The sequence below is a fragment of the Danio rerio genome, chromosome 6, assembly GCF_052040795.2.
Source record: "Danio rerio strain M-AB ecotype USA chromosome 6, GRCz13ab, whole genome shotgun sequence".
In the NCBI taxonomy this organism is placed as follows: Eukaryota; Metazoa; Chordata; class Actinopteri; order Cypriniformes; family Danionidae; genus Danio; species Danio rerio.
The window spans coordinates 12,603,266-12,625,644 of record NC_141026.1 but is presented as its reverse complement, the minus strand read 5'-3'; the positions used below and the strand labels follow the sequence as shown (position 1 = coordinate 12,625,644).

Sequence of the window (22,379 nt, the reverse complement as noted above, 5' to 3'; positions counted from 1 at the left end):
TATTTGTAGCTCTTACAACTGAAATCAACATAAAGACTTTTGTCAGGTTGTGTATCCAATTTCCAGTGGTATTGGATATGTACATACATACATACTGTGCCTTTAAAACAAAAAGTAAAAAAAAAAAAAAACATAGTTAAACAACTGAGAGACTGAGTGCTGGATTGTTTTGGTGAAGACTGTGGTTTTAACAAGGAATAGTTTTTGGGTCACAATGTTTGGAAGACTCTTGCAATGAGAACATCGCAATAAAGCAATAAATTATTTTCACAAGCTCTCAATAAACAGATGCGTTGTAACGTCAGCATCAACTAAACACAAAGAACATTTTAGCCGGCAGCCAAATTCAGTGTTTTTTTCCCCTCCTGATATTCTGTAAACACACAAATTCATTTTCATATTCATCGCTTTGTTTTATTTTGGGTGGCAAGTCTCTGACTGTTGGCCCAGTGAAAGCAGATCTTTCTCGAAGAGCCAGAGACATCTGTGAATGTGGGATGGGTGCAGAAGTTCACGCAGGACAATTATAGAAAAGGGAAGCGATGAGGTGCTTTGCCAAAAGATTTGATTAAAGAATGGAAAAGAACAGCTTCACTGAGCTGATAGTGAGTAGATTACAAACAGCGTATTTACTTCTAATTTTATTAGAAGCATGATGTCATTAGGTTGCACATGTGGCACAAGAGAGACCAGGAAACATTTTTATTATTGTTGTTTTTGGACATGTTAAAGGATTAGTTCACCCCAGAATGAAAATTCTGTTATTAATTACTTATTATTTATTACTTATATTATGTTTACAATCTTCTGTAAACATAATATAAGTTCAAATTAAGATATTTTAGCTCAATCTTCAAATTAAGATATTTTAGATGAAATCCAAGAGCTCTCTCACCCTCCATATACAGCAGTAATTATAGGATGTTTAAAGTCCAAGAACACCTTTTATTGAACTTTGCAGAACTGTGCACATTAATAAACGCAATATTGATGACCCATGTCTCCAAACAATTCTTCTTCTTCCAATTGTTTTAAATACGGTTGGCAATATAACGTGGTGTCTTTCTGCCATCTGAACACTGTAACAGGTAAAAACGTCTTCGAAGTTATCATGCATATTAATGAAGTTGCACCTCATGCACAATAAGGTGCGCTGATTGGTTCGAACCAAGTCTATCTCTTGAAAACTCAAAGATGTCACGTCGTACCCACCGGTACAGACAGCCAGTCTCCATGCTGGTATTTATACAAGGATCTCATCGCCGTGACGTAGCTTCTAAATTTATTTTTAGTCCGGAAAAACGAATATGCTCGAAATAACGAAAAAACAGTTTTGCAAGCAATTTTCACTTTTTTGTGAATATATGTGTGCTAATAGTGTTTTAAGGAATGTGGGACACATATGTGACTGTCAACGTCTCAAAAAATGTGTTTTGGTGTTTCTTGACCCTTTAAACCACTAGGTCCCCAGCAATGTCAAGAGCAAAGCTATGACCTTGTAGTAGGGTGCTTCTGAATATCTGAGGTTCCCCCTAAAAGTATTTGGGCTGGCTCTGAGAAACTCAAACAAACAAAAGCTGGATCCACTGTAATTTTAAGCAGGTCTTTTGCCCACATCAAAAATGTTTCATTTGCACGAGAAAGCATTTTTAACCAATTTCTTGGATTGAAATTGGTTAAAAATTGGAATTCTTGGAAATGTTTGAGGCCCATTGCCTGCACTTGCTGCATGTAATTCATCTGCTGAGAGGAGCTGATGACAAGGGACGGCCCTTCCCCCTGGGCCCCTACACCGCATATGGAACCAATGCAAACAATCACAGAACATCCATCGCTGCAAACTCTGATATCTGCAGACTTTACAGAATAGCACATACACACCGGGCAGAGCTCCATAATGTGTGGCAGCACCAAATCTGAGGCTTCTTCCTGTGCTTTTCCCAGAGGCAGAGACACATGTCAGCTGCACGCTGTTTACTTCGGCAGCTTTTTTTTCCACCGTGTGTGTGTGTGTTTGTGTGTGTGTGTGTGTGTGTGTGTGTGTGTATGCTTACATGTGTTTATTAGAGAGGAAGTTACACATCCTGTTGGAGCAGTTACATATCCCTTTGTGAAGTGACCTCCAACAGTATCTTTAGTAATCTGCTGCCTTTAACAGAACACATTTAAAAACATCAGTATTCCAGTGGGAAACTGCTCTCACTTCTAGAATGACAGGAACACAGACGCCGTCTCTGTAAGTGTAATAATATCTAAATCACATTTGCAGTGAGGCTGCATGCATATACGGTTGAAGTCAGAATTATTAGCCCCCCTTTTAATTTTTTTACATTTTTTAAATATTTCCCAAATGATGTTTAACAGCGCAAGGACATTTTCACAGTGTGTCTGATAATATTTTTTCTTCTGGAGAAAGTCTTGTTTGTTTTATTTCGGCAAGGATAAAAGCAGTTATTAATTTTTTTTTATTATTTTTAGGTCAAAATGATTAGCCCCTTAAAGATATATATATATTTTATAGTCTACAGAACAGACCATCATTATGCAATAACTTGCTTAATTACCCTAACCTGCCTAGGTTAGCCTTTAAATGTCACTTTAAGCTGTATAGAAGTGTCTTATCTAGCAAAATAGTATGTCATCATGGCAATTATAAAACAAATCAGTTATTAGAAATGAGTTTTTAAAACTATTATGTTTAGAAATGTGTTGAAAACATCTCTTCATTAAACAAAAATTGGGGGGAAAATAAACGGGGGTAATAATTCAGGGGGGCTAATAATTCTGACTTCAACTGTACATACATTAAGATGAACAGGCTGCTTTCAACACAATAAATAGCCATTGATGTAAATAAACTCGGTTATTTATAAGAAGCTGGACAATAAACAGGAACAGAGCTGACAAATAAACAGGAAAATCGATGAAGGTAATTAAATCTCTCCACTGAGTCTGACCAGTCACAAGAGGAGATTCATGCTGGTATTTTTAGCAGGATTCCCAAAACAAATGTTTGGTTTAAAATGCACGACATCTCTTTAGTTTAGTTGTTCCAAAGATAAATTCAGTTATTAATTACCCTCATATCATTTCAATGTCGGGTAATATTAGCGCGTGCACAGTGCGTTGTTTTGCCCGCACGCACCCTGAAGAGAAAACACAGGCGAACAAAATATTTTTTTTTGTTTATTGTTTTCTTTCTGTTGGCCCCCAAAAGTCGTCTTGGAGCTTATGACTGCCGTTAAATTCAGTTTTTGGTTACTTTTTTGTATTTTGAAAGTCTCACGAGTCATGACCTATGTATGAAGGATGAGATAGCTTCGGTTTTATCTTGTGTTCAGACGATGAACAAATGCACACCAAAGTCTTGACGCGACTGAAGAGAGTACACTAATGTTTTTGGTTCCTTTTCTGGACTTTAAGTATCTTACGAGCCTTGCGGCCCAATGGACCAATCGGATATAATCCAAAATATCTTCATTTGTGTTCTGAAGATGAACGAAGGTCCGAGGGGATTGTAAAAACACAAGGGTGAGTAATTAATAATTAATAACAAACTGATTTTTTAAAAATAATAAAGCACAGTTTAAAAGTTCCAGGCAGGTTTTGACCACATTACAGTTCCACATAACTATACTGAACTAAAAATATGTTCTTTAAATTACACATACACATACAGCATAAAAAAACTAGTCCCACAGTAGCGATTTAAGGACAACAACCTAACAAACATCTGAAATACATTACCTGAACAGTGTGGTAATCAGAGTATAAGATCAATAATCATAGTATAAGAATTATTGACTCCACCTGTCTAGAACGAATGAATGAATGTATTTATATAGCTGTGTATTACACCAAAAGCAGTTTAGCCTACAATCTTATGGGTGTCTCTCCTTGCCACCAACGGGAACTGCTATATTTATATGCCTATTCATTGAGCAGTGAAGGTTGATTAAGTGCTTTACATTCAATCTGCAATGAAAATGTTGCTCATTATTTAAAAGATAGTTCAGTGTTTGTCGTATCTGGTCCTGAAGTGTAATTCTCCCAAAACCTCCACCTCCTCCAGCTCCACCTGTCTAGATGTTATGAGATGTGTCTGTTCATGCAGCAGTTTTGGCACAGAGTGAAACAATCTCTAGAGGCAATGTGTGAGCAATCACATCGAGAGGTTGCTTGATTGACTGTTTAAAAGTCGGTTTCAGTCTTTGTTGTCATCTTGTCCTGCAGTGTGCTTCTTCTGAAGTCCTCCAACTAGTCTAAGGTTACAATGGGATTTATGTGTGCCCATTATACTACAGCCCAGGGGTCACCAACCTTTAGGAAACTGAAGTTATTAAATAACCCATTTCTCTTAATTTACTTTTAATCATATGTTATTATTAATAATTAATAATATTCATTTATGTGAAGACATTGATCATGTTAATGATTTCTCACAGTAGTTGTCAACAATGATTTAACAAGTTAGATAAATATCAATATGCAACACTTCATTTGTCTGAAATTGTTTTTAAAGTTTTTTTAATATATAACTGAAAGTATTTTTAAAATTTACACCAATGCAAGTGTTATTTAAAAAGAATACCTATAAAAATATTAGATGCAGCTTACTCATATGTGGTGCTATGGTGAGCTATTTTTAGAACAGGCCCACTGGCAACTCATGTGAACCTGGCGGGCTACCTGGTGGCCACGGGCACCATGTTGGCGACTCCTGCTACAAACTATCATCATGTTATCATGCATCCATTGGTCTTAGCATATTCATAATTGCTCTTAGCAATTTTAGGATTTAAAAACGTTCCCCTAAAGTTATATTCCATTTTAAGTAAGGGAATAAGGTTATTTTTGTTAAGAATGTTAATCAAACATTTTTAAAAATGTTTCAGTTTAGTGATGTTCTCAGAACATTATTAAAAAGTTATTAGAACATTCTATTCAGATTATATTATTGTTCTAAAAACATTTTTTTATTGTTCCCAGTGAGCTATAAAAAATTAGAATGTTCAAAAACAGTTCTGTAGACTTTGTATAAATGCTATTTTTGTATTTGATAACCATCTTCAAAGAATTTTCAAAACATTTCAGTCTCATGTTCATATTAATGTTCTAAGAATATTCTAGAAACATTATTTTAATACCATTGTGTGCTAACATTTACACAACTTTTAAGGGAAGTCAATAAATGTTCTTAGAATGTTCCCTGTTAGCTGGGGAATAGTTGATGTCATTAAAAAAAGCTATTGTCATGATTTATAATTGACCTATATACACAAAGTACATCACCCCACACAAACATGCATACGACACAGATGCATTTTTAGCTTCAAAATATGAATGTTTATTTATCCAGCATGTGCACAAAAAATGTTTTAAGAAACACAACAGTGAGAAACAAAAAGGCTAAACCGCATCTGTATGTTCCAGACATAGAGACACATGGAGACCTCATCTCTGTTCATAGATCAGCAGATCTCCAAAAACTGTAAACCCACATGCGCTAATGTAGCTTGCCCTTGAACAGCAAGACTTCCTTTACACCAGATTTATATGAACTACAGATAAATTAGTTTAAAACGATTAGAATCAAAAGTGAAAAAGACAAACCCGCAGAAAAGACCATCTTAGTAATTTACACACAAATCTGCTTCATCCTAATTAATCCAAGATCTGCAGGGAAATGTACATCGACAGTATCTGTTCTGGCTTCTTTAATTAAAGTATATGTAAATAATACACGTTGAAAACTCAGTACTCCTAAAAGACAATAAAAACATTTGCATACATAGAATATATTGTCATCATTGCCCTGTATGTGGGTTAAAGTTTCATATCCAATTTATCACCAGTGTTGGGTAAAGTTATTCTTAAACGTAATATATTACAATCTTCAGCCTATCCTAATCTTTAAAGGGTCATGACACCCCCCACTTTCTGTTCTGGTCTACCACAGAATTTTTTTAAAAGATGCATCATAATGGGCGTGGAGCTCGGCGAGCAAAGGGCTGGAGTGGGCGTGGCCAGCAGGGGAGAAGGAGGGGAGCGAACAACTGTTGTCAGTTAGCTCACAAAATGAGACACAAACCGTGAGACGCATGATCTTATAGTTTACAAAGTTAAAATGCAAAGAAATAAACAGTAATTTAATGCCCTGCTCCATTTGTTTTTCCTAATTTCATATACACACAACCACAATTTATATCATTATAAAGATAATAGAGTTCATATAAACACGATAAATGAGGACTTTTCCCTCAATCCCCGTGTCTGAATCATAGGTCTGAATGCAGACTCAGTGCAGCAGGTCTCTTGCCCTGTCTATTTTAACCATTAGCCCTGTTGGTAATCTGGAGGATTTAGGCAAACACAGCAGCACGGCGATGTGTCTAAATGAGAACGAACTCCTGATAAAAGACGTTTGCCATTCTCCAGTTCTCGTACTACTCTCCGGACAAAAATGCTTGCATACAGCTTTGCTGTATCGGCCCTGACAGTATCGCGGGAAAAAACATGCAACAAACCGCGTGGATCATAGAAACATAGACATACGAGCCTTCATGAACAGCTAAATACTGTGTGCCGTGGGTCGGTGTCTCACAGCTTGGGCTTTCCACTGGCAGGTCTGTCTTGCCTTCGGGAAGCATGTGCAGTCATGAATAATTAAGAAGCAGGCTCTTCTCATAGCATAAGACAACTCGGCTATGAATAATAATGAGAAACAGACATGTCATCTTTGCACTTGCAGTTCTGCGCCCCGGAAAAACCCGGAAAAGCTGAATTTAAACCCGGAAGCTGAAATTAGCGGACAAAATGATGCAGTTTTTCCCACAATTAAAGCTAACAGGTGCTAACATTTTCTTAACTGATGCTCAACACACAAATCTGTTAAAATCTCAAAAAAGTACTTGAGGGTTTCGTGAACCTTTAAAGGGGACCTTTAATGCCCCTTTTTACTAGTGGTGGCCAAAGTGAGGCTTCGTGAAACACTGAAACAGTCGAAGAAATATGTGTCGAGGCCTAGAAACCCCTCTCTATAGTGACATCTAGTGGTCATTTTTTTAAGTATTGTTCTTAAAGAACTTCCACAAAGAACATGCTATGCGAATAGCAGTTATACCACAATTATACCACACGTTGTTTCGACCAGACATCAAGTTATTTAGTCGAAGGGTTTATAGGGTTGCACAGTTTACCAGTACTATGATAGTATCGCGATGCTATGGCTACAAAATACTGGCGGTGCCACTGTAGTTTGTTAACGGTAGGATCATCATTAATGGTCTATCTGAAATGTGGAAAATTTACTAAAATGGCCACACATTTGTGCAAAAATAGACCATTTTATTTTAATAGTATGTGGAGCCCCAAGGTTGCACGTTTTCTGAAGTTCCAAACACACAAGAATCGGTTGATTTCTGTTCCTGTCAATATGATTTAGTAGCTACAACAACCACAGCAATCTCTTAAAAAAACGCACACAAAGTGAAATTTTGAATTACTCTGGATTGTTACCTTGATAAGACAAAAAAAAAAAAAAAAAGAATTGATGAAAAACCCAAAATAGCAAAAGGAAACATTGAAACAATTTTTGAATACTTCATATAACCTGCTGGAAAAATGCTCTTATACCAGATTTCATCTGGTATAATTTGTATCTTTATTTTAATCTATTTTTTGTTGGTCAGTTATCTAGAAAATAAATAAAAAGAGTGAATACATTTTTGGTGAAGTGACATGCAAATAATACTTTAATTAATAATAGGGAAATATTAATTAACTTCAAGAAGGCCTATTATAACATGTAAATTGTAGTATTCCTGACAACTTTCTTTATAATTTGAGTTATGAATTACAGTATCGCAATCCTACTCGGTATTGTGATACTTCAGCTAGTATAGTATTGTAAGATGAATTAATGGTATCGCAACAACCCTAGTGATTAGTGTTCTTGACTGGCATGCAGATGTATTGGGTTTGAATCTAGGATGAAGCAATTCTAAACATTTATAATTGGTTATTTTATTGCTCCGTTTCTGTGTGTCTTGTTTTAACATGTCATATTTATAAGTGATTGTAAATAATTATGTTGTTTAATCTACATTGATAAAAAAAGTCATAATTTGGGATTCAAGGTCAATAGCAGTACAGTTGCATTATGTACACGTACTGTCCACTAGACCAGGGGTTCCCAAACTTTTCACTCACGACCCCCAATATCCTCTGAGGTGGTTATAAATACACACACACCAATAGACCCAAGTCTATTCTTCATTTAATTTTTTTTATGTATGCGAGTGCTGTAAATGGGCCAAAAAGTTTACCTGGTGTTATAAAATCAATCTGCTGCATCTGGCGCTATTGCTGTGACTTTAATACAATGTAATTACTCCAGGGATCGCAATCCAATAGAACTAGTAACTATAAGCTACTATAGTAACTATGCAGTATATATAACTATAAACGACTATTTTCCTCTTCAGTAGGTTATGGATAAAATATGATAATTCTTATGGTTTAATACAAATCAATATATTTTTTGGAAATCACCAGGTGACCCCCCTTCATTGTCCCGCGACCCCTCGGGGGTCCTAACCCCCACTTTGAGAACCACAGCACTAGACCACGGGAGACTGTTGTTTTGTTTTCGCCCCTGTCAATTAAAGGCAGATTGCCCAGCACTCTGAATGCTTGTGTGGTTACCGCGCCATGAATCGCTTTAGTCACATGAACTGGGTGTTTCGAAACACGTGATTCAGGATCTCGACATAGTGTCAAAACGCCAGTTTTGCGTCATCCATCTCTACTTTTTTACAAGATTTAAAATAGATCTCTGATGTTCTTAGAGTGTGTGTGTGGGAAATTTCAGTTATTAATACCCCATAAATAATTTTTAAAACTATTTGAAACTGCACCTTTTAGGCTTCTATTCAAATTGCGTTGTTTTGGTGACTGTCGCTTTAAATTCAAATGAGATTGTGCTGATTTCAAAAGAAGGCGGAGCTATAGACTCTTATGCAACAGCATAGTGGCACATTCAAAACATGACTAATGTTATCTCTATGAAAAACTGAAAATCTCAAAGCAATTCAAAAGACAGGGTAGTCTATGACAGTGTTTCCCAACCCTGTTCCCAGAGGCACACCAACAGTCCATATTTTGGATTAGGTAGAGCTTGAAAATGTGTACTGTTGGTGTGCCTTCAGGAACAGGGTTGGGAAACACTGGTCTATGAAGACTACAGTGTTCATTTGTGCATCCTAAAGTATACATGTGTCAAACTGGAGGGCCACAGCTCTGCATAGTTTAGTTCCAACCCCAATTAAAAACACCGGAGCAAACTAATTGAGTCCTTCAGGCTTGTTTGAAACCTAGAGGTAAGTGTGTTGGGGCAGAGTTGGAACTATGCAGAGCGGCGGCCCTTTAGGAACTGAGTTTGACACCCCTGCTAAAGTACAACATTTATAAAGCCTTTAAGTCGCTAACATTATCTTTACTAATGGGCCGCTGCTTCTCACTCAGGGCTGTCTATGCTTATAAGGAAGTGATTGTAACTAATGGGTAGGGCATTCCCCCTCTGATGACACGTACAAAGGGGGAATGTAAATCAAAGTGTTTCTGCAGGCTGTTTTTATCAAGTGTGATTTTTTTAACCTTAAGATGCTTGCTAGATTCACACAATGCTGCCATACATCTGTCTTTAAACCCATTATAAAAGTGATTCTTGCAAAGTAGGCCTCTTTTATAAACAAACAAGCCAAAAAATAGGCAAAAAATAACAACACACACTTGCAAATTTAGTTACGCAACAAACATTTAGTAAATCTAGATTGTAATATATGACTTTTAAAAAAACTTTACCCAATCCTGCACAAAATTGCTGACATGATGGAAAAAAGAGCAGGACAAATGTCATCAGTATGTTCTGAAATCACATCCTGAAGATTTAGTGTTTTACGTTGTGTTTTCCTTTCTTCCTCGACAGGTTTTTTGACCCAAAATAATCCAAAGATCCATGATTGTGGAATCCATCAACCAATGGCTCAGCCCTCATCAACAAAACACAGTGCCACAAAGAAAAAAAGCTTCATTTAGGTATGATCCACAGTTCATAGTTTACCCAAGAGGAAAGGTAAAATCCAACTTCACCTCCTTCCAATCAAAGACTGATAATCAGTGATGTTCTCCGCAGAGTTCAATTCCATCAATGTAATATTCCATAGAAAATACAGTATCATCCATAAACTGAGGCCTGTAGTCAAAAGTAAAGATGTCTTGTCATCTTAGGTCCAGATGTTTGCCTCGTAGACCTTTATACACACACACATATTTCAGTCCTGTCCATGAGGTTTTTCTCCCAGGAGCCAAAGAGTCCCTCACATGTACAGGTTGTCTGATCGGAGAATGGTGCTCTCCAGATTGTGAAAAGTCTTGCCGTTTAGACTGTCCATGTGACCGTCGATGCTGTAACATCGGTGGACTTCTGTCATGGAGGACGCGGTGTAAGATGCGGATCGCAGGGCTGTGTTAGCGAATGTGCCGCCAAACTGGGTGCGGTACTGGTTCCAGTGGCGTCGTAGCACACCTTGAACCTACATAAAAGGTATTGATAAGCAAATTTAAACATATTATGTATCAATTCAACTTTAGTGTGTAATGAAAGGGTTTGAAAAACGGCTTACCTCGCTATTAAAAAAGCAAAATATTGTGGCAACCAAAAGGCCCTGTTGAAGAAAAATGAAGAAAGAAAAAAAAAATTATTTGTAGTTTTTTTTTTATTGTAAATGAAGACTTTGAGTGCTTCTTTTACAATTATTATTATTATTATTATTATTATTATTATTATCATCAACAAAATTATGCATTATCAATTAAAATAATGCATTTAATTTTATTAAATTTATCTAGCATTCACTTTTTATATGTAAACATTTATTAAAGGGCACCTATTTTACCATATTTCAAATGTTAAGATAAATCTTTTGTGTCTTCAGAAAGTGTCTGTAAAGTTTCAGCTCAAAACACCCATCAGATTATTTATTATACCTTTCAGAATATTGGATTTTCTGCTCTGAACACAATGTAGCTGTTTGTGTTGCCTGTGCCTTTAATGCTAGTTCTCCCCGCCCTCCGTTCCCACGAGCCTGTCAGAGTGTGCCTCAATCTCTACCTCGGCTGCGTCAGATAAACAACACAGCAATAGACATGAAGGAAGCAGATCTCATGTAAAGGTTGTGAGAAATACTTCAGTAAGGACTTTCCCAATTATTATGTGTTGTTGAGTTGCAATGATGAGTCACACACAACGTTGTTACAAAGGTCACGCACACACACAGCGCGCACGTTTAACTTTGCACTGTTTTTGCATGCAAATGTCACAGGATACACGCTAATATCCATTGCTGTATGGATATCCGTTATGTACAAAATAAACCTGTTTAATGTTCACAAACCAGCATTGAAGCGTCTTCTTTTATTATTCAATTCAATTAAATTCAGCTTTATTTGTATAGCGCTTTTACAATGTAGATTGTGTCTAAGCAGCTTCACATAAATGGTCATAGTAACTGGATCAGGGTAGTTCAGTTTTTAGTGTTTAAGTTCAGTTCAGTTTAGCTCAGTTCAGTGTGGTTTGAAGTCATTACTGAGAGTCCAAACACTGAAGAGCAAATTCATCGATGAGTAGCTTTTCAGATCCTGAACCATGCAAGCCAGTGGCGACAGCGGAGAGGGAAAAAAACTTTACCAATAGGAGAGTGGGAAAAAAAAATAATTGTGCTGATGCGCAGCTGTGGTGATAAAGATGGTAAAATCATTGTAATTCATTACAAACATACACTGTTTTAAAAACATTTTAAACTTGTAAAACTCTTTCTTGATCACATTTGATGATGACTGATGATCACAGAGAGCTGAACTGATATTTTTAATCCAAGTTGCATTGCGCACTTCCTGTCTTGTTGAAATGATTATTCGTGTTACTATGGAGACAAGTTAATAGACTGCTGTCAATCAATTCGGTGGGCGGGGAAACCAAACTTCTATGTCACATTACGGTAGGCTTCAAAATGGGAGGAATTTGGATCTATTTAATTGTAAGGAAATTTAAAAAGAGAGACTTGTTGTGTTTCTATCACTCCAATATGACTGGACACACTATACCTACACATAGTTCTGTCCAAACAGCTTAAAAAAGATGATTTTCATCCTAGGTGCCATTTAATACATATTTTTAATGAATTAACTACATTTTAAAACTAAAACAGCTGTTACTGTCTTATTTTAACATAATATTAGTAATAAATATGCTGGAAAATTCATTTATTTATTCACTTTGGTATTGTATTGTAAATATATTGAGTTTTTTTTTTTACCTGGTAATGCATAAGTATGTTGGTTGTGTGTATGAATATCTCAGATGCGAGCCGGCCATCAGGTTTGTAGGGCAGTAGTAAATACTGAATGCCCAGCAGAGGTACCAGGATTAACGTGGCCCTGACGGCCCTCATGTACACACTGGACTCTGCCTGGTGGGTCACTTTCAGCTTGGTGATCAACACTCTCACAATGTTTAAAAGGAAGAAGAGGTTCACCTAAGAACGACAAGTAGAGAAAAGAGGGAAATAAATGTATTGCAGTTTCCAAAGCCAGTGCACATAAACATATTTCTACAGAAGTGCAAACCCAAATGACAATGGTGGAAAACTCCACTTCAAGATGAAGGAATTTGATGGAATGTTTGGGTTTTAAATTTGAATCACATGTTAGCTCTTTTCTGTCAAGCCACATATAAAAGAGCAAAATACCGTTTAAATAAGATCAAGATGTTTGAATAAGATGAAGAATGTGTGTTATTTTTTTTTAAATTAATAATAAGAAAAGTGTACTGGGTGACAACAGTAGTGCAGACACTACATATATGAGTACATTTAAAAGGTGATTATACTGTAAAAAAAGTTTCGTGTTTTGTATTTCACAAGTGTTTTCTGTTTATAGGACATTGATCTCTGCTCTGTCGACTCTACAGTTTTAACAAAGTGACTTTTATTGACATTTTAATGAAACTCCAAATCAGAAAAAGTTGGGACAGTTTGGAAAACACAAATAAAAAAAAAAAGAAGTGATTTTCAAATTTACTTTGACTCTAACTTAATTTCATTTGTAAATATGCATCCTTTCCTGTCATTCAGACCTGCAATACATTCCAAAAAAGTTGGAACAGGAGCAATTTAGGACTAGTAATCAGGTAAATTGGTTAAATTATGTGATTTAAAACAGGGGATTGTAATTGTGATTTGGTACAAAAGAAGCATCCAAGAAAGGTCTTGTCCTTCAGGAACAACACTGCGCAGAAAATCGTCAGTTTGCCAACAAATACGAGAGAAAATTATTGAAATCTTTAAAAACAATGTTCCTCAAAGAAAGATAAAAAGACATTTAAATATTTGACCTTAAACAGTGTATAACATAATTAAAAGATTTATGGGATCTGGAAGATTTTCAATGCGTAAAGGACAATGGCACAAGCCTAAGCTGAACTACCGTGATCTACGATCCTGCAAGCGGCACTGCATCAAGAAACGTCATTCATCCATAAGCGATATCACCACATGGGCTCAGGACTACTTTGGCAAACCTTTGTCAAGTACAATAATTCATAATTACATCCACAAATGCCAGTGAAAACTGTACTGTGCCAAAAGAAAGCCCTATGTTAACAGTGTCCAGAGAAGCTGTCGACTTCTCTGGGCTTAAAAGGCATCTGGGATGGACCATCATACAGTGGAAACGTGTACTATGGTCAGATTAATCAGTATTAAATCGGGGGGATGATTCACAGGGGGAATAAAATAAAAGCATAAATCACAAAATACAGAAAACTGCAAATTTACTGATATTTTTTACAATGTAGTTTACTTAAAAAATGTACTCTTTACTTAAAAAGAGTAAACCTGTTGCCTTAAACAATTTTACTTTAAATAAAGGTCAGTAAACTCTAATATTGAACCTTAAACTGAATTTTAAGTATACCCATAGTTAATTTACTCAAAAATTTGAAGGCAACGTTTACTCACGTTTTACAGTCTTGGACTCCACTGCAAGCATGAAATGAAAGTTAAATTTAATTTAATCCTGTTTCAATAGATGTAAATTATCTGCAGACCTGTAAATCCTAATCAACCTTCATTAAAAATGAATAAATAACAAGAGCAATAACTATTTATAATTACAATGAAAATGTCAGCTTTAAAAGGGGAGCTCACCCAAATTAATTGGATCATCCTCACACTATAACTATAAACGGTTTCTTGAGTTGAGTTTTTTTGCTGAAACTAAGACCCAGAGTCAAAAACACAGGCATAATGAAAATAAAACTTTTGGCTACTGAAAGTGCACAGGGGTCTTATGAAGCGAAATGATGTGCTTGCAAAAAACTAAACATCATTTAGCACATTATTATCTTTAATATTTAACAAAAAGTAAAAAAAAAAATCATGCTAAAGTGAATAATGACATTTGGATGGATGCAATAACAGAAGGAGGACATGTGTGTTACATTCCATCAAAATTAAACTTTTGTTATCCTGTATGGTACTACAGATAACAATGCAGTAAATGATGCTCAGTTTATATCATGAGCATTAATTTAGTTTAACCCGAATATGTTTTTTTTTTACTCTCAAACTACTGGTAACCATTGACATTCAATAAATACCACAGTTTCAGCTAAAAATCTACTTTAAAGTGATATTTACCCCCAAAAAGAAAAAGCACTCACTATTAGAAGTCGTTTCTAACCTTTATGAGTTTCTTTCTTCTGCTGAACACAAAAGAACGTATTTCGAAGACAGCTGAAAAATCGATAACCAGTAAAACAAATACTATGGAAGTCAATGGTTTCTAGTTTTCAAGATTTTTATTTTGTGATTCACAAATGTTTTCCCTTTATGAGACCTTAATCTCTGCTCTGTCGACTCTACAGTTTAACAAAGTGACTTTTACTGACTTTTTAGTGCAACCCCAAATCAGAATATACTGTGCCAAAAGGAAGAAGCCCTATGTTAACAGTGTCCAGAAGTGCCATCGACTTCTCTGGGCTCAGTAACATGTCGAAAATATCTTCTTTTGTGTAGAAGAAAGAAATTCAAATGGGTTTCTGACAAGTAAAGGGTGAGTAAATAAAGCTAAAATCAGTCTTCACCAGTTTTGGGTGAAGTATCCCTTTAGGTTCTTCTGAAAAAGGTCACCAGCTATACATCTTGCATGTCTTGAGCTTAAACAATTTTGAGTGAACTAACTTTTTCAACTAAAAGTTTTGACTTACTGTGGAGCTCAGTGCAAGATTGATTCGATACAGAACATGTGCTCATTACATGCTCCTTATGGGCTGCATAGAAAAATCCTTCCTAATCAGATTTGAACCCGACACAAACAACAAAAAGACCACAGCACTTTGATTAAAAAGAGCTGATTGACAAAGTTTAAGTTGATTATTTGGAATCAAGATCATGCAAGTACTTTTCCAAGGGTGGGTAAAAGATAAACAAGAGAGATAAAGTGTGAGAAAATGAAATAAAGAGTGCAAAGAGAAAGCAGACTTACCAATAGAGCTGCACAGATGGGCCCATGAATAATGTAGAGCAGAGAAGTGTTCGAGCTAATCCAACAGCTGCAGAGAAAAGTATAAGAAAATATCAGATTGATTGAAAGCAGAACCAATCAACGCATGAAAACTTCATTAAATAATATCATTGTTGTGATTTCACAATATGTTTTACAGAGTTTGCTCAGTGTATTCTTGACAGAAGCTGGGATGAATCTGATGCTCTTTTTTTGTTTTATAGTAAGTTTGAAAGTTTAAAGAAACTCCACTTTTTTTTTTTTACAACTACTCTCGAGTAAACAATTGAGTTTTACCATTTTTAAATCCATTCAGTCGATCTTCGGGTCTGGCGGGAGCTCTTTTAGCTTAGCTTAGCATAGATAACTGAATCGGATTAGACCAATAGCGTCTCACTCATATTTGACCAAAATGTTTTGATATTTTTTCTATTTAAAGCTTGACTCTTTTTACTTACATAGTGTACTAAGACTGATAAAAAATGAAAAGTATGTCAATAATGCAAATAAGCATTTAAGAAAATTCAGCTCTTTGGTCATTTTTGAGTGAGTTGTCAATGGTTTAATCCAATCCAACGATCTATGCTAAGCTAAGCTAAAAGTGGAAACTCCAATTTTTGAATAAAAATCCTTTAATTTAATAGAAAATCTTACATTCCCTTGAGGTGGTTTTTGGATTTAGCAAAAACACTTAAAAGCGTAATTAAAAAATATCACCACTGTAATTTCACTAGATTTTACAGAGTCAGCTCAGTGTAGAAGCTGGGATGAATCTGATGCTCTTTTTTGTTTTAAAGTAAGTTTAAAAGTTTAAAGAAACACTCCACTTTTTTACACTTACTCTTGAGTTAAACAATTGAGTTGTAACATTTTTGAATCCATTCAGTCGATCTCCGGGTCTGGCGGGAGCACTTTTAGCTTAGCTTAGCATAGATAACTGAATCGGATTAGACCATTAGCATCTCACTCATAATTGACCAAAATGTTTTGATAGTTTTCCTATTTAAAGCCTGACTTTTTAGGCTCTTTCGCTGTAGTTACATGGTGTACTAAGACTAATACTCTTTGGTCATTTGAGCAAGATGCTAATGGTCTAATCCGATTCAATGGTCTATGTCAAGCTAAGCTAAAAGTGGAACGCCAAATTTTTTATAAAAATCCTGTCATTTGAAAAAATTTTCTTAAAAAAGGGTTAATGCGAATACAGGGAGATGGAAACCTATTTGCTGAAAGAGGTCTGACATAGCGAACACTACTCTCATGTGACTAATCAGCTGTCTCCATTATGCTTGATTTGTTTACTGCTGGTTGCTATGGTTATCAATGCTACAATCAGACGCAAACTAATTTGCTTTAATGATTTTTCTTACTTTTTTGGCAAACTTCGGAAAGATTTGCTTCACGTTAGAATGGAAACCCAGCTACTGTATAAGGCACTGATCAATTTTGTTACATTCACTCAATATATAGAATTAGAATTTATACTGCAGCTGAGTTGAGATTGTGAGATCAAATTTAATGTGACGTTAAAGAAATAACTGGCTCACAAGAAAGAATTATGCACTTTTGGTCAAAAATGTGGAGTAATCAAACTTTTTTTCTCTCTCTTTTGCTCATCAAGGCTGCAATGTATTTGAATAAAAAAGTACACACTAAATCAGATTTTCCATCCTTACTCTAGTCTTTAATGTCATTCAGAAAACATCCCAACATGCTGATTTAACTATTAACAATATTAATATTAACTTTTGTTTATGTTTTTGTTATGAAAAATAATAAAATCATTTTAACATTGTTATATGTAATGTTAACTTATGTTAATTAAAAATATATATAACTACTTTAATTAATTTCAAAATAACATAGCTAAAATCTGCACAATCTATTTAACTCACTTGTCATTGTAGTAATAGCTTCGTGATATTGCGTGGATGAATGCAGGTATTAATGGGAAGCCTGAAAAACATTAAAAAAACACACATTTAAATACATTTTTAAATAAAATACAGCAAAAAAATCTACAACACTGAAGAAACATGAAGCCACTTTCATTTAGTCTATATTGAAAAGCCAATTAAAAATTCAATAAAAGAATAACGTAACGCACCCCATCCTAAGAGGTAATACCACATGAGGTGCTGCTTCTCTGCGAAAACTGCCACCACAATGAGTGTGTGCAGGTAAATCCCTTCACACAACATCCAGAAGTAATTGCAGCCCAGCAGATAGTGATGGATGAACACTGACACTTTACAGCTTACCTGAGAGAAAACACATCAAAAGCAAATCAATACGAACCTGTTTCCTTTAATAAAGGGAAAGTTCATCCAATAATAAAAAATGCACTTATCACACCAAACTTTTATAAGCTCCTTTTTTCTGTTGAACACAAGGAAAAAGTTTTTGAATGACAATTAAAACCAGTTGCTATTGGCTTCCATATTAGGACAAAAACAGAATTACTATGGATGTCTATGGCTGCCGGTTTTACACATTTTTCTTCAAATTTTCTGTGTTACAACAACAAAAACTTGCTTTAAAATATCTTAATTGGTATTCAAATGAAGAAAGAATAACAGCTTTGGAAACACTTAAAAAAATGCCTTAGAAGTGAAACCAGTGTATTGTAATGGGAAACAAGTTGAAAGGGTACAAGAATATCTTGGTACAATATTTGACACCACACTAAAGTTCCAGCAGAACTCAGAAGCTGTTGCTAAGAAAGTGCATCAGAGAATGTATGTTCTAAGAAAACTGAACTCTTTCTGTGTAGAAAAACGTATACTGAGAACTTTTCCACCTATGTCGAGAGTGTTTTAAGCTTTTCCTTTTTATGCTGGTTCTCCTCACTTTCCGTTAGAGAGAAAAATCGCCTTCAAAACTTAGTCAAGACTTGCTCCAAGCTTTTTGGTTTACCTCTGAGGAGTCTAAAAGAGTTCCATGAACAGCAAGTATTAAGGAAAACTCAAAGTGTAATAAGAGATGACTCCCATCCTCTATTTTTTTGTTTTGTTGCCCTCTGGAAGAAGGTTAAGAAGCATTAAATGCTCTTACATCAGATATAAATTTACCTTTGTTCCAGAGACAATAAGGCTTTACAACACTACATTTTAGCAAGTTTTAAATGTACATTTTTAATACATGGGTCTTTCCTATGTTTGTTTTTTTTGTACTATTTATGAAGCTGTTATGAAGCATGCTGGATTGTGTTTTTAATACCGTTTGTAAGTGATCTGTCTCTTTAAGTGTTTGTTGTATCATGAAATGCTACTACTCTAATCCAATTGCCCCTGGTGGGATTAATAAAGTTGTTAAACTAAACTGAAAGTATAAGGCAATAAATAATGACAGAGGTTTAATTTGGGGGTGAACTATAACTTTAAAACACAGGTGTCAAACTCAGTTCCTGAAGGGCTGCAGCTCTGCACAGGTTATTTTCAACTTTAATTAAACACACTGATCAAACTATTTGAGTCCTTCAGGCTTGTTTGAAACCTACAGGTAAGTGTGCTGAAGCAGGGTTGGAACTAAACTGTCCAGGAGTTTGACATCCTTGCCTTAAAAAGGATGTCAATGTTATTTTTTTCAATGATGGCTGAAAATAGGTGGCGAGATCTGTTTGGTTACTGACATTCCTTCAAGTATCATTTAAAGGCATTTATATGGGTTTGAAATAACAGTAGGATGAGTAAATGATGACAGAACCTTCATTTTTCTATGAACTGTCCCTTTAACATGCATTCCAGTTGATATGGACATGTGTTCTGTTTGTGCACTTACTGGGTTTGCTTCTGTTACTTCTTGGTTGTTTGCAACACAAGTGAAAAAGATGATGGTTATAACAGAGTTTAACACAAAGGAGAAGAAGAGATTCTTGTGTAGAGTTATCCGTTGACAACTCAAGCTCCTATTGGTGGGAAAAAACAAAAAAAAGGTGTCAGACTGGGTAAAAAGTGCCAGTATATTTCTTTTTTAGAATACTGCGACACGATTTTTACACATGACTTACTTAAAGTAGAAAAATATCCCCAGAGATGTAAACAAAGATATCAGAGATAATCCATGACCAATCAAAGTCAAGTAGTAGAGATTAAGCGCTGTCTAAAAACAACAACAAAAACAACAAGTTATACCTAGAATATTTACCAATATCAAAAAGCAAAAATTACAACACACCCCATTTTGAAGATGAATATTTGTATCCATTTCTCAGTGAATATAGGCAATATATTGTGTACATATATATTGTGGTGCATTTGTGGTGCAGATAAACTTGACAAAATAGAACCCCTTTTAATGATGTTTCTTTCATTTGCAAATTCACGATTATGTTTTACCGTACTATAATTGATATCCCAGACATTCTCTAGCCCTATGTAAAACTAAAAAGCCTATATTGTCCTTAGTGCCATCATCTTGAACTTTGTTTGATTTTATATAAATTAATGTATTCCTCTCATAGAAGCACTACAGGCAAAATAAAACAACAATGTTCTGTTGTTTAGGCAACTGTTGTTTATGCATGTAAAAATAAATCCCTCAAAGACATTTTCAAGAGTCAAAGAAAGTTATTAATGGGAAAACAAGCATTTTTTTAGCGAGAAAGTAAACCAAAACTGTTGTAATGTTTTGTTCATTTAGCCTACTTTGTGATATTAGTTAAAATTATATAAATATTTGTTTTTTAATAATAGATTTTTTGTTTATACATTACTGTTTAAGGACAGGGATCCTGTGTTTTTATAGCCTACATCATTGTGGGCTCAAGATCAAGCCTATATCAATTGTGCTAGTACGTGACTTAAGATATTTGGCAATTTAACAGATGACCTAAATCATAAATTAGAGCTCACCTTTTTGTGATCGTTAGACTTAAGCCTACAGTCGGTGTAATTACTCCAGGTTCTGTTGCTCTCTGGATGAACGAACCAATGGCCCGAATTAGTGCAAATTTTCGTTGCCACTTCTGACAGGGCACAATTTGGTAATCAGTTAGTCAGGCTTTTATCAAAGACATTTTCATTCAATGGCACAAATAAAAGTCTTGGTGGAACTGACCTGAGGTGTCAAAGTCATCAAAGTAGTTTGGACAGTGCTGGGCTGAGGTGACTCCTGGTTCCATATACTCCCAGCACAGCCACCCATCCCATGTCCGTTTACACATAGAACCATCTGCATAGAACCATGAGCCTTTATTTATCAGTTACAAAGGATTTATAAAGCATAAATAGTCCTCACTTTAGATTAGGTCACAAAACTGCATGAAGTTGAGTTAATAAAGCATTTGTTAACATATATAGTAACCATTAATAAATGCCTGAATAATAAGACATATAAACGTTGATTTCAATAGCGTATTAATCTTTTACTAACTCATTCTGAATTATCCTAAAAACCCTCAACTACTCTTAAATATACATGGTTTGTAAATAATGCAATATTTCCTTAAGTAATGAAAAATAAATCATTAACAAAGAATGAAAGTACAATTATCAAGCACATTATAAATGTTTTTTAGTCAAGAATACAGCATTTGTAGCTGCAGTTATAACCTTCTTGATGTTTATTAATGTAGAGGTAATGCTTAACAGATAATGAATTCACTATTTGCTAATGCTTAGTAAATGATTTATAGTGTGTAGTTATTATAAAGTGTTACCAAATTTATATATATATATATATATATATATATATATGTATATGTATATGTATATATATATGTGTGTATATATATACTTTTTAAGCAGCCATCACTCCAGTTTTCAGCATCATATTATAATTAAAAATAATAATTTAACATAATATTTTTATACTTTTTCCCCAGGGTTTCTTGATGAACAGATATAAAATATATTTTTAAAAGTAACACCATAAATGTCTTTAATGTCACTTCTACTCAAATTAATGCATCCCCGATGAATAATATTTCACTTCTCAAAATCGTAATAATATCAACCTAAATATCTCTTAGTACTAATAATTCCATATGTATATTAAATAAATAAATTATTATTATGCAAGTAGAATAATAAACAATTGTCAACTTTTTTCACTGTAATGTAAACGTATTGTACTGTGTATCCTGAAATGTTTTGTACTGTAAACTGCTTCATGGTTTCTGCACGCTTTATGTTTTATTCACAAAATATGTCTGCGTCTACGTTTCGCAAGGGACAACAGCTAATAACATTACTTTTAGGATTGTGTAAATGTGATTGGCTAGCATATGGATAGCATAGGGATCTAACTAGCATCTGTTTGACGATTTAAAGTTCTCTCAAATTTCACATGAATCTTTGATGCTGACATAAGAAAAATAACATTTAAAAAATGAAATGACTAAATAATCTGAGGGCAGTTTCATCCAGTGAACCACCTTAGTGTGTAAAGCTGCAATGTAGTTCAGGTCAAAAAACATGTGATCTGCCACTAGTCAGCGCCACTAGTCAACGACTCGAAGTCAATCAAAAAGCGCCATGCCAAAGCATCAAAGAATATATATATATATATATATATATATATATATATATATATATATATATATATATATATATATATGCACTGACTAGTCGACTAATTGTTACACCCCTAATATATATATATATATATATATATATATATATATATATATATATATATATATATATATATATATATATATATAAATATATATATAAAACTATTTGTTAATGTCTAGTCAGGCTTTGCACAATGAATTTTTTCATTTCAAACTATTTATTAATGGATCATTCTAC

General features: G+C 34.7%; 1 protein-coding gene across 3 annotated transcripts in view; it reads right to left on the bottom strand.

Moving 5' to 3' along the window:
• calcrlb (calcitonin receptor-like b) overlaps window positions 1-22,379 on the bottom strand; it is a 104,253-nt gene that overhangs the window by 68,720 nt on the left and 13,154 nt on the right. The window contains exons 4-13 of one of the 3 annotated variants that reach the window (XM_087256808.1): window positions 20,683-20,796; window positions 20,478-20,590; window positions 19,634-19,725; window positions 19,405-19,531; window positions 17,732-17,885; window positions 17,520-17,580; window positions 15,607-15,673; window positions 12,378-12,596; window positions 10,686-10,727; window positions 5,324-10,595 (exon numbers count right to left, since the gene is read on the bottom strand). In XM_087256808.1, the coding sequence (XP_087112934.1) occupies window positions 10,380-10,595; window positions 10,686-10,727; window positions 12,378-12,596; window positions 15,607-15,673; window positions 17,520-17,580; window positions 17,732-17,885; window positions 19,405-19,531; window positions 19,634-19,725; window positions 20,478-20,590; window positions 20,683-20,796 (1,205 nt within the window). In that variant the 3' untranslated portion in view covers window positions 5,324-10,379. Of the gene's footprint in view, window positions 1-5,323; window positions 10,596-10,685; window positions 10,728-12,377; window positions 12,597-15,606; window positions 15,674-17,519; window positions 17,581-17,731; window positions 17,886-18,155; window positions 19,532-19,633; window positions 19,726-20,477; window positions 20,591-20,682; window positions 20,797-22,379 lie in introns of those variants that run through there. The other 2 variants (XM_087256809.1, XR_015493279.1) reach the window with 2 other exon arrangements.